Here is a 10,904-nt window from a genome sequence, read left to right as displayed (position 1 = left end):
TAAGAGACTTGCAGGTATGAATAACATTACAGAACTGTTTTTTGCCTTCAGTCAGTAGAAACAAAACAAATATGTGAACACAGATATTACATCAGGAAAACTCTGTGTTAAGTGAGGAGGCAGTGTTTTCACTAATCCTCATCTGGCATTCTCCACAAAGAAAAGATGACAGTTAAAAACACACTGGCACTTATCACATAAAAAACTATGAAGACCTTGTTGATTTTCTTTGCCACAGCGGCCCAGTAACCAGGTATCTTCTCTTCTTTTTCTCCCTCCATTGCTGTCATTGTGTTTTCAATCTGCTGCAGCTCCTCTGAGACTTTTTCCAAAGTGAAGGACACCTCCATCAGCTGGCTGCTGCTGTCCTGCAGAAAAAAGTTCAACTTAAGAAACACTCAGGTTTGTATTATTATTTGTTTCCATTGAGATTGGAATGTCAACATTTGTTCTTTATGGGAAGAATGATTAGAAAATCCAAAAATTAGCATCGGTTTCATAATTTCTTTGACTTTGTAAATCATAGGTTAACTCAGTTCTTACCTCTTTGGTGTTTGGTGTTTGATTAGTAGAAACATCACTGATAGATGCACAGTTTCCACATTTCTTCACTTCTGGAAGGATACATCAGGAACAACAATTCACAAACAGTTTGACTGATATTGAGCATTTCACAGTTATTATAAATAGCGTACCCTTAAAACAACTTTGTTTGCTCCTGTTCAGGCTTAAGTCACTGTTTGTCTCATTGTTTTGGGATGCAGCATCTTTCTCCATTAAATACATCACAAAGATTGTCTCCAGGAGACTCAACATCATCAATCCAAAAATCCCAATGCAGAAGAGCGCTGAAGGGAGGAGACAGCATCATGAATGTAGAGAAGTGACAAGTGAAATGCAATCCTATTCGAAAAAAAAAGTTTCTGCTTAATTACCAATCAGGGGGATCCTGTCCGATGAGGAAGGCAGAATCTCATTGAGAATGAGTTGCATGACTGTGACAGCGAGCATCACAGTGACCTTGAAGCTGAGCTTCTCTCCCCCACTGTCTGATATCAGGAAAGAGCTCAAGTCCAGACAGAAGAAGAAGAGGACAGGCACCAAGAAGTTAGCGATGTAGAGGACTGACCTCCTCTTCACATGAATCTGTGGAAAAAGGTACAGAAGGTCCATCATGCTCCTGATGTCCTCCAAGATGACATAAGTGAACAATAGAGCTGTCACAGTAAAGTTATATTCATGTCTTTTATCAAAAAGTCTTGTTTCTCAAATCTTGTGTATGTCCAAAATAAATACCATATCAATCACAAATCTGCTTACTTTGTTCTTCCTGTTTATTGGAGTCCATTGATTCCACAACTTCTTTTGCAAGACTTAATTGCCCAAAAAATAATCATCTTAAAGAACTTCATGTGTGTTTTACATGATCAGTAAGACGCTCCCAATGCAAACAGAAAACCTTGCCACCCTCTCACATTTGGAGCCTGTCCCTGTTGACAATGGAAAATGTTGACAGACACACACTGACATTCACATTGAGTGTGGGGCTTGGGATCGTGACGACATCACTTGGAGTCACGGCCATGTTGGGAGCTCTCTCCCGTTGTTGACTTGGACCGCGAACACACTGTGTACAGACGTGCTGTCCTCACTCGTGCGGACACATTTGCTATTTTTTCAATCTACAATTCCAACCCTGCCCAGACATCGTTGTGTTGTCGGTTGTGATAGCAGAACACACGATCGCCAGGTTAAAAAGATCCCAAATGGACTTTGTTTTTATCATTTGCCTGCTTGGAAGCGCCATCAAGGAGAACAACTTTCTGCACTGACAAAATCTCGCCATCTCGCTTGGATCGCGGCTGTAAGACGACCAAACATAACCTTTCATTGCATTCCAATGTGGGCCTTAATGCGCAGAGGTAAAGATTCCTGTCTTCACAAAATTCCGCTGTCAGCTAGATGCAAGAGATGTGGAGAACACCAGAAAAATTGCCCACCTCCTCATTCACGTTGAAAGGGTAATCGTAAGCACCATCCGCAACAAATACACTATCTGTGAAAGCAACAATTCACATGGTTTTGCCCTGCAAGGACGAGGATCTGACTTTCCTTGATGAGATAGTTACTGTATGTTGCACGCCCCCCCCCCCCCCCCATGGCCCATCGTGCTCCTTTATGCATTTCCTTCAGTGGAGATGATACTCTCAACACTGGAGAGGGTGCTTCATTTGGGCTTGTCCGTGATTTCAGTGGCCAGCCAAGTCATGGTATGCAGAAATAATCAGCTTACTGGCAGCAAGACCGTGGTAGCTCCCAGTCTGCGAGGATCTTGAAATTCATGGATCTGGTCAAATTCAAAACAGCACAAATAATGTTCAAAGCAAGAAATAATTTACTGCCAAAAAATATACAGGGGATGTTTGCGGAAAGGGAGGGTGGATATAATCTAAGAGGAGACCTGAATTATAAAAAACCAAAAGTTCGAACTACACTGAAAAGTATGTGCATGTCAAGCTGTGGAGTGGCTCTGTGGAACAGTCTGGACCCAGAAATAAAACAAAGTAGCAACATAAATCTTTTTTAAAAAAAGTACAAAAAAATATTTCTTAATAAGTATATGGAGGAGGAAGTCTGGAACTCTGGACGATGATAACAAATGGTGTTGAGTATTATACATATAGTGGAAATTGATATATTGCTGTTATACTGTAGTTATATTATAATTATTCTGTTATATAGTATATATTTATGGGGATAAGTATATGGTATGTGTGGGTATATATTATGTATTTATAGGGATATCTGCACGGTATATGTATACATATATTATGTGATGTCCTATGATGTATGATGTTAAAACTTGTTAATAGTTAAAAAGGGGTAGGAATCTCTAAAAAGTGTTTACTTCTTCCTACTCCTTTTTTCGAACAATGCTGTTATGTTGTTTTTTTTTGTTTTGTTTGTTTTTGTTTGGTTTTTTTTTCTTTTTTCTTTGATTCGCATTAACTTTCCTTTTTATCTTTTTTCTTTTTATACATGTTCGAAAAATAAATAAATTCATTCATTCATTCATTCATCTCCTCTCGCAAGCGACATTTCAAGTGATGCATCCGTGTCCAGAACTATAGCAGCTGCATGCCTTCTTGTTGAAAGGTCCAACTTATTAGCAAGGGATCTGCCCCCTAAACTGAGTGGCAACAATTCATAGTCCAGGGGCCGGTGATTAGATCTAGCATTCTGGCGTGGGATCTAACAATAGTGTTGGAGGCCTTCTGTGGGCCACTGTTTCAACCTATTGAATCTGTTGATATGAAATGCCTTTCATACAAGACTGCTTTGCTTCTCGCTTTATGCTCTGCAAAGCGCGTTGGTGACCTTCATGCTTTGTCAGTGAGTCCTTCAAGTACCCAGTTCTGTAGTGATGGGGCTAAAGTGACTTTATGCCTGAATGTGGCGTATTTACCCAAGGTCATCCCTGCAGTCTACAGCTCTATGACCTTTGAACTTTCAAGCTTTTGTCCCCTTCCTTTTATGTCCAAGGAACAGAGGAGGTTGCCTTTATTGTTTCCGGTGTGGGCTTTACGCACCTGCATTCACCGTGTGTTTATCCGTGTGACCAGTTATTTGTTTGCTTTTCTAATCCAGCCAGAGGTAAAAGGCCCTGTCCAAGCAGTGGCTTTCTCACTGGATTGTGCAGGCCATTTCCTTGGCCTACAACAGCAGAGGCCTCCTTTTGTCCCAGGGGGTAAGGGCACATTCTACCAGAGGCATGGCAACATCATGGGCACTGTTTAAGGGAGCATCTATAAATTATGTTTGTGCTGCAGCTAACTGGTCATCCTCACATACTTTAATGTGGTTTTATTGGCTTGATGTGACAGCCCCTTCAGTGGCTCAGTCTGTCCTCTCTGTTGGGTCAACTTTGCACTAAGGTTGCAGGCTAGCCTCGGGTTCGGTGGCAGCTTTGCAGGGCTTTTATATATGTCCCATACTATATGTGTTGTACCGAGTGAAACGACTGAAAGGGAACTAAATGTTATGTCTATAACTTCTGTTCCCTGAAGGAGAGGAACGAGGTACAACACTTGGCTGCCCTGCAGTCAGCTGGGCTCAGTGAAGAGCGGCTATCGAACTGAGTGATGACTGTGATGACTGGTGCTTCTAAGCAGAGGGCAGGCCATTCACGTCATCACAGATCATCTGTCGTAAAGGTGTGAATAGAGATGTCTTCAGCAGGCCTCAAGGGGGCGTTATATCCTATTCTATATGTGTTGTACCTCATTCCTCTTCTTTAAGGAAAGAAGTTATAGACATAACATTTTACTTCACATAGAGAGGTAAATTAACCTGCCTGATAATTTTTTATTTTATTTTAATTTTTAATTTTTTATTTTATCAGGCAGGTGTGCTGGGTTTACCCAGCTCACACACCAGCACACTGTAGTATCTTAATGCTACAAGTCATACATATAGATTTAGTCTTGGGTGATAGATTAGTGGGGGTTAAATCTGAGACCTGGGGTGATTTTGCATGGTGGGTTGTGCGTGAAGATAGGGAAAATTTGTCACTTTTCTCAGGAACGTGAAGATTTTCTGTTTTGATTTTAAAGTTTGTGGGGGTCTATAAGAAAAGTGGGCTGGGTTCTATTAGGAACAAAGGCGTGACGTGAACTGCTGATGGAGTCAGATGTAGCAAAATGAAGATGCAGAAAAGAAAGTCAAACTATGCATAAAGTCTGGCCGTGGCGTACTGCATCAAATTTGCACAAAAATAGAAACTCACCACATCAAGTATGGAGGAAATCAGCATTGCAAAGTGTACCTTTGTAACCTTTTTAAAGTGTTTGACAGGCCGACTCATGGTAAACAGTTCTTTGTTTGTTGTCAAGTTGAGATAGTCTAAAATGGCTTGATAGCTGCAGCTCCCATCATGTTCTGTCACATTATCTGGAAAAGCAGAAGGAGACCATCTGTCATGCAATTTAAAAATAGCAGTGAATACTGTAGCAGCTTTGAGGGAAAAACGCAATCACATTTTTTATTAAGATGAAGTTAATTTTTCCTGCAGCTTAAGTTCACCAGTTGATGTGTACATAATGACTGTTGCCCATTGAGATCCTATATCCAAATCTTTACAAGCTCAACTTTAGAAAGGTACATGATGACAAAATACCAGCATTTCAGAGCAAATTCAGATGTTTAGAATGTGGGAAGGAAGGATACCCAAGAACAATATATTGTTTGTTTGTTTGTTTGTTTGTTTGTTTGTTTGTTTGTTTGTTTGTTTCTAGATTCTCTGACTGAAATAGCAAATTTGCAATTGAAGTCCTGAGCCGAGTTTCTTTAGGACTAGCAAGAGATTTGAAAGATCGAGAAACAATACCAGTAGCTGGTGTTAAGTCAAACTGGCAGATAATTTTGATGTTGATGTTTGTTGTCCTACCTGCTGTTACCGCCTCTGAACTGTGATTATATGGATGTTGATCATCAGGAAGCTCTTGGAACTTCGAGACACGTCCACCTGACAAAAAATAAAAAAATATGATTTTTACAGTGCTACAGTGTCAAGTGCAGTGATTAAGATTAATCCTTTAAAGACAATGTTTTTCCAGCTGGGGGGGGGGGTCAGCTCTTGCCTTGTAAACCAGACCCGCCCACTCCTCATCCGCGTTTGGATTTTGGAGTTGAGCTCAGTCTGGGTTGGAGCCCATAGAAGGGGATTTCACTCAGTCTGAAACAACCGAGCCAGTCAGCTTTGCCGCTCTTTGTTTAAAAATTTTTTTGGCGAATTCCGGTGGCTAAACCGGAAGTGACGCTTCGCTGCGCGTAGCGTACATGACCGACTTCAACTTTAACCATCGTCTGAAAGCTGCAATAAGTAAAGTTATAGCCAAAATACCAAGAATTACAACAATCAAGCAAGAGCAAGAGTCTGCGCTTGGTGAGTTTCTAACAAGAAAAGGTGTTTTCGCGTGTCTTTGTGTGTAAGGAAGCTAGAGCTAATGAGCTAATGCTAATCCTTAGAGAAGCGAAATCTTGAGATTTATTAATATTAATACAGCACTGTTTTAAAGTGTTGAATCCTCAACAAGAGGAAATCCTCAGTAGAACAGAAATTCTCTGTGATGAAAGTGTTTGATATTGAATCTGACTGAATTCATTGACGATAGGCTTCATACGAAACCACTGAGGTGAGTGATGTAACATATTTGAAGAAAATATACATTTCTGTTTCAAAAACACACAATCGACAAGCACATGTCACCAGTGGCTTGTTTTTTCTGACCATCAATTGAAGGAGTTCATGCAAAAAATTTCAATGTAATGTGGAGACACAGATACATATAAAATAAATCAAACTGCTTAGTTGAATTAGCATGTACAATGTCATGCATGATACAAAATTAGAGATCACAGCACTCTGAATCATAACTGCAGTGTCATTGGTTTAAGATCATTCCATCAAAGAGCAGCAGATGTCAGTTGGACAGCTCAGGTTAGAGACATCCCGATCCACTGTAACTTCCTCCAGGTCTTCTGATTTGATCCCAAGCTGCTTCCAGACCAAACTAGAGGTAGAGTCTCTGCAGCAGGTGCTGGACCCACCTCAATATCTCCTCAGATGAGAAGGAGTCTGGTAAGCCTCTGATAGGAGGCCACCAGGGTGCAGCTTGATCACATGAAGGTGTGAAACAGTTCTTTTTTTATGGAGGAGAAGTACCTCCTCTTTGAGTTTCCCCTGGATGGTTGAACTTCTAACTCTATTAAGAAGCGACTTTCTTTCCATTTTGCCTTCATCCAACATCTTCCTGACTTCATGTTGGGTCCATATGCAGAAATTTTCATTCTTATTACTGAGCATCTTTGCTGTTGATGTTATTTCTTACTGGTAAGTTGTTTTCTGTGAGTTCCTATGTTTTCAAGTTACTTGAATGCACCGCTGGGGTGTGAGTGGCTGGGAGGGAGCAGAGGGCAGGGACTTGTGTGCGTGTGTGTGTGTGTGTGTGTGTGTGTGTGTGTGTGTGTGTGTGTGTGTGTGTGTGTTGCACAAGCAAAGAGAGAGCAGCCTCTTAGCAGTTCTTTCTGTTGCTTTGGTGTCGTGTTGGCGTGATTACAGCCACAGTAAGTTCTGAAGCATATTAAACCAGCTTTATGACATCCAACTCGTCTTCCTTTCAATCAGATCTCTGGACGTTACATTATTATTACCAGGTGCACCTTATAATTCGGTGCACCTAATGGCCCAAGAAATACGGTAAATGAACTCTTTGAACAAAGTCATGTTGTTTGTGTCTTCTTTTGTGTTTGCGATGTTCTTGACAAGATGATCTGACCAAACATGGACCAAGCAGACTCGCGCCGCTCTTGAGATCCAGGACTGCTGCCTCACTGGCCAGGAGGCATGCGTGGACACAGCCCTCCAGGAGATGCAGGGGATGGCAGAGCACTGTGAGAACGCCTGTGGGGAGCCACATTAATCAATTGCAGGGGGGCATAGCAGGACTCTTTTACGCAAGCTTAGCACCGAGTGTCTAAGTGACAGCTCGCTCCACCTCCCTTCAATGGGCCATGCTGCAACTTGCTGCACCCACGAGTTTCTCCGTGGACTTGAAAAATTGCCAAGCATTCCACACTCAGTGTGAACTCCACTTTCTGCTCAAGGCGACCGTGTACTGACCGAATGTTCCCAAATCTGACTGAATTAAATTTGAATTTGAAACATGTAATTTCATCAGGAGCAGCTTTATGTGTCAACAGTCCTTTAAAACTATTGGCACCCCCAATATTTCAGGTGACAAATTTGTGAAATTTTTTTCTACTTTACAATGAATTACTCAATATAACCATTTTGAATGTCAAGTGGTGGTGTCCTCTCTTTAGAGGATCATGCTATGAGGAGAAAATTGACAACATGGTGTAGAATTGGTAAAATAACGTTTTGTTTTTTATAATACTGAACATTTATTGAAGAATAAACAAAATGCAATATAAAATAAGCATCAAACTCTTTACATCATTCAACCAGAAAATGAATACCACAACACAACTTCTTTATCACAGATATGTGCTCAGACAGCTAGTGATGGGTAAATGAGGCCTCATGAACCACTGTCTTTATTTTCTGAAGCCACTAGATGGACTGACAATGAAGTGTGCTTTCAAATATCTCTTCAGTAGATAGCACATTGCACTGGATTGCATGTAGGCCGTTTTTCCTGTCTACACGTCATCTGAGCGCTGGGGCTGATGGGACTTGTAGTCTGAAGACCAGAGTGGATCACTCAGTTCTGCGGAGCCTACAGCGACACCCTTCTGGAGCTGATTTTACCCTTCATATGGCTCTCTTAAATGTGCGGTCTGTTTCAAACAAAACTTTTGCGCTCAATGACTTCTTTGTTGCTCGAAGGCTGGATTTCCTGTTTCTTTGTGAGACCTGGCTCACCACTGGAGATAACACGCCGTTCTCTGAGCTCTGCCCACCCAATTGCAGTTTTCTAAATTCTCCCCGATCATCAGGGAGAGGTGGAGGCCTTGCCTCCATCTTCAAGACGTCCTTTCACTGTCGCCAGATCCTTCACAACGGCTTTGATAGCTTTGAACTGCAACTTTTTGAACTCAACCTGTCTCCACCTCTTCTGTGTGCAGTGGTCTACCGCCCCCCCAAATTCAATAAGGACTTCATCTCTGACTTTGCTGATTTTGTGTCTGGGCTTGTGGTCAAATATGACAATTTCATTATCTGCGGTGACTTTAATATCCATGTTTGTTGTGTCTCACAGCCTCTGTCCCGGGATTTTTCAAACCTACTTAACTCTTTCAGTCTCGTTCAAGCTGTTAATGGCCCCACCCACGAAAAGGGCCACACTCTCGATCTCATCCTAACCCATGGTGTCTCCGTCTCCGTTAATGAAATCTGTCCCATGGCTTTCTCTGACCACTCCCCTATTCTGTTTTCTGTCTCACTACAATGCACAGGTAGTTCTTATAAGGCCCTCAAACAGATTTCTCGCTGTCTCAATGCATCTACTGCCGAGCAATTTTCTGCCGCCTTCAGGGTCTCCCCGGTGTGTAGGCTGCCTCCAGACTCTATAGTCAGTACTCCTGCTGATGACCTTCTTTCTATGTTCTCTTCAGCTTGCACGTCAATTCTGGACACAATTGCCCCCCTCAAGTTCAAGGGCAAAAAATCTCAGCCCACACCATGGCTGAACGCCACTACACGTGCCCTCAGGCGCGTCTGCAGACGCGCTGAGCGCAAATGGAAGAAGGACCATCTCCACGTTTCCCTTCAAATGCTCCGCAGCTCCCTGACAGACTACCAACGAGCTGTGAAATATGCCAAGTCACAGCACATTTCAACTCTGATTTCCTCAAACTGTCACAAACCCCAGGTTCTCTTTCGGACATTGAATGCCCTCATCAACCCTCGCAATGATCCCCCCGTCATGCCCTCCCCTGCCCTCTGTGATAGTTTCCAACAATACTTTATCAGCAAGATAGCTGCACTCAGGCCCCCCGCTGCCCCCTTCTCACCCCTCATCCCTCCCCCGCCTCTGTCAGCAACTTTCTCAGAGTTTGAGCCCGTTTCACTACCCTCCCTCTCTGCCGTTGTCAGACACTTGCAGCCTTCCAACTGCCCCTCTGACTGTATTCCTTCGCGTCTGCTCAAAGATCCAACAGTCTTTGACTCAGTTGCCCCCTTTCTCATCTTAACAGTCAACAGTATTCTGTCCACCGGCTGTATCCCATCTGCCTTCAAGCACGCTGTGGTGCAACCTCTTTTAAAAAAGCCCAACCTTGACCCGTTTACCATGGCAAACTTTAGGCCCATTTCCAAACTGCCCTTCCTCTCTAAAGTTCTTGAGCGTGTAGTTTACACCCAGCTGCAACTGTTTCTAAGAAATAACAACCTCCTTGAAAAATTCCAGTCGGGATTCAGATCTGGCCACAGCACAGAGACTGCCCTCCTGAGTGTCCTGAATGACCTGCTCCTGGCTGCGGACTCAGGTAGCCCTGTGGTCCTGGTCCTCTTGGACCTCACCTCTGCCTTTGATACAGTGGACCACAAGATCTTGCTGTCTCGCCTTGAAAACCTGGGCATCAAAGGTACAGTCCTGGAGTTTTTCCATTCCTACTTGTCTGGTAGGACTTTCTCTGTTCAACTGGGAGACTTCACCTCTTCTGCAGCCCCCCTCTCCTGTGGGGTGCCACAAGGTTCCATCCTAGGCCCCATTCTATTTCTCCTGTATATTCTGCCCTTAGGAGATATCATAAAAAAGCACAATATCTCCTTCCACTGCTATGCAGACGATATCCAGCTGTATCTCCCCTTTAAGGCCGATGACCCCACTGCTCTCCAGCCTTTGCAAAACTGCCTGTCGGACATTAAGGCGTGGCTGTCAGCAAATTTTCTCTTCCTCAACGAGGAGAAGACAGAGGTCATTGTGTTTGGCAAAACCCCTTCAGCACTCAACACCAACACCCTGGGTTCTCTCGCCAGTTACTCTAAGTCAGCGGTTAAGAATCTGGGTGTGTTCTTAGACAGTTCTTTTAAGTTTGAGCACCAGATTAGTGCAGTTGTGAAAAGAAGCTTTTTTAACCTGAGGACCCTGGCAAAGATTAAAGCGTACCTTCCCCAGGCAGGGTTAGAGCAGGCCCTCCACGCCTTTGTCACATCCCACCTGGACTACTGCAATAGTCTCTACACCGGCATAGGAAAAGCCCAACTTCACCGCCTGCAGTTAGTCCAGAACGCGGCCGCTCGACTCCTCACCTGCACTAGCAAACACAATCACATTACTCCGGTTCTTGCTTCCCTCCACTGGCTCCCCATCCGCTACCGCATTGATTTTAAAATTCTCTTAACAGTTTTTAAATCTCTGCACCACCTTGCCCCACCA

The 10,904-nt window shown here is 43.2% G+C and overlaps 1 protein-coding gene across 1 annotated transcript; it reads right to left on the bottom strand.

Moving 5' to 3' along the window:
- Positions 1-290: 290 nt before the first annotated feature.
- LOC115393756 (acetylcholine receptor subunit beta-type acr-3-like) lies at positions 291-8,765 on the bottom strand (the record flags this gene model as incomplete). The annotated part of the gene is made up of 6 exons (XM_030098863.1): positions 8,540-8,765; positions 4,787-4,950; positions 936-1,146; positions 696-848; positions 544-611; positions 291-368 (listed from the first exon to the last, which is right to left on the bottom strand). Coding segments are annotated over exons 1-6 (900 nt in total), but the record flags the coding sequence as incomplete, so codon positions are not given.
- Between the last annotated feature and the right edge of the window lie 2,139 nt (positions 8,766-10,904).

Source organism: Salarias fasciatus, chromosome 8 (genome assembly GCF_902148845.1).
Source record: "Salarias fasciatus chromosome 8, fSalaFa1.1, whole genome shotgun sequence".
Classification (NCBI taxonomy): domain Eukaryota; kingdom Metazoa; phylum Chordata; class Actinopteri; order Blenniiformes; family Blenniidae; genus Salarias; species Salarias fasciatus.
Note: the sequence above shows the minus strand (reverse complement) of the source record. Positions and strands in the feature narration are given on the sequence as shown.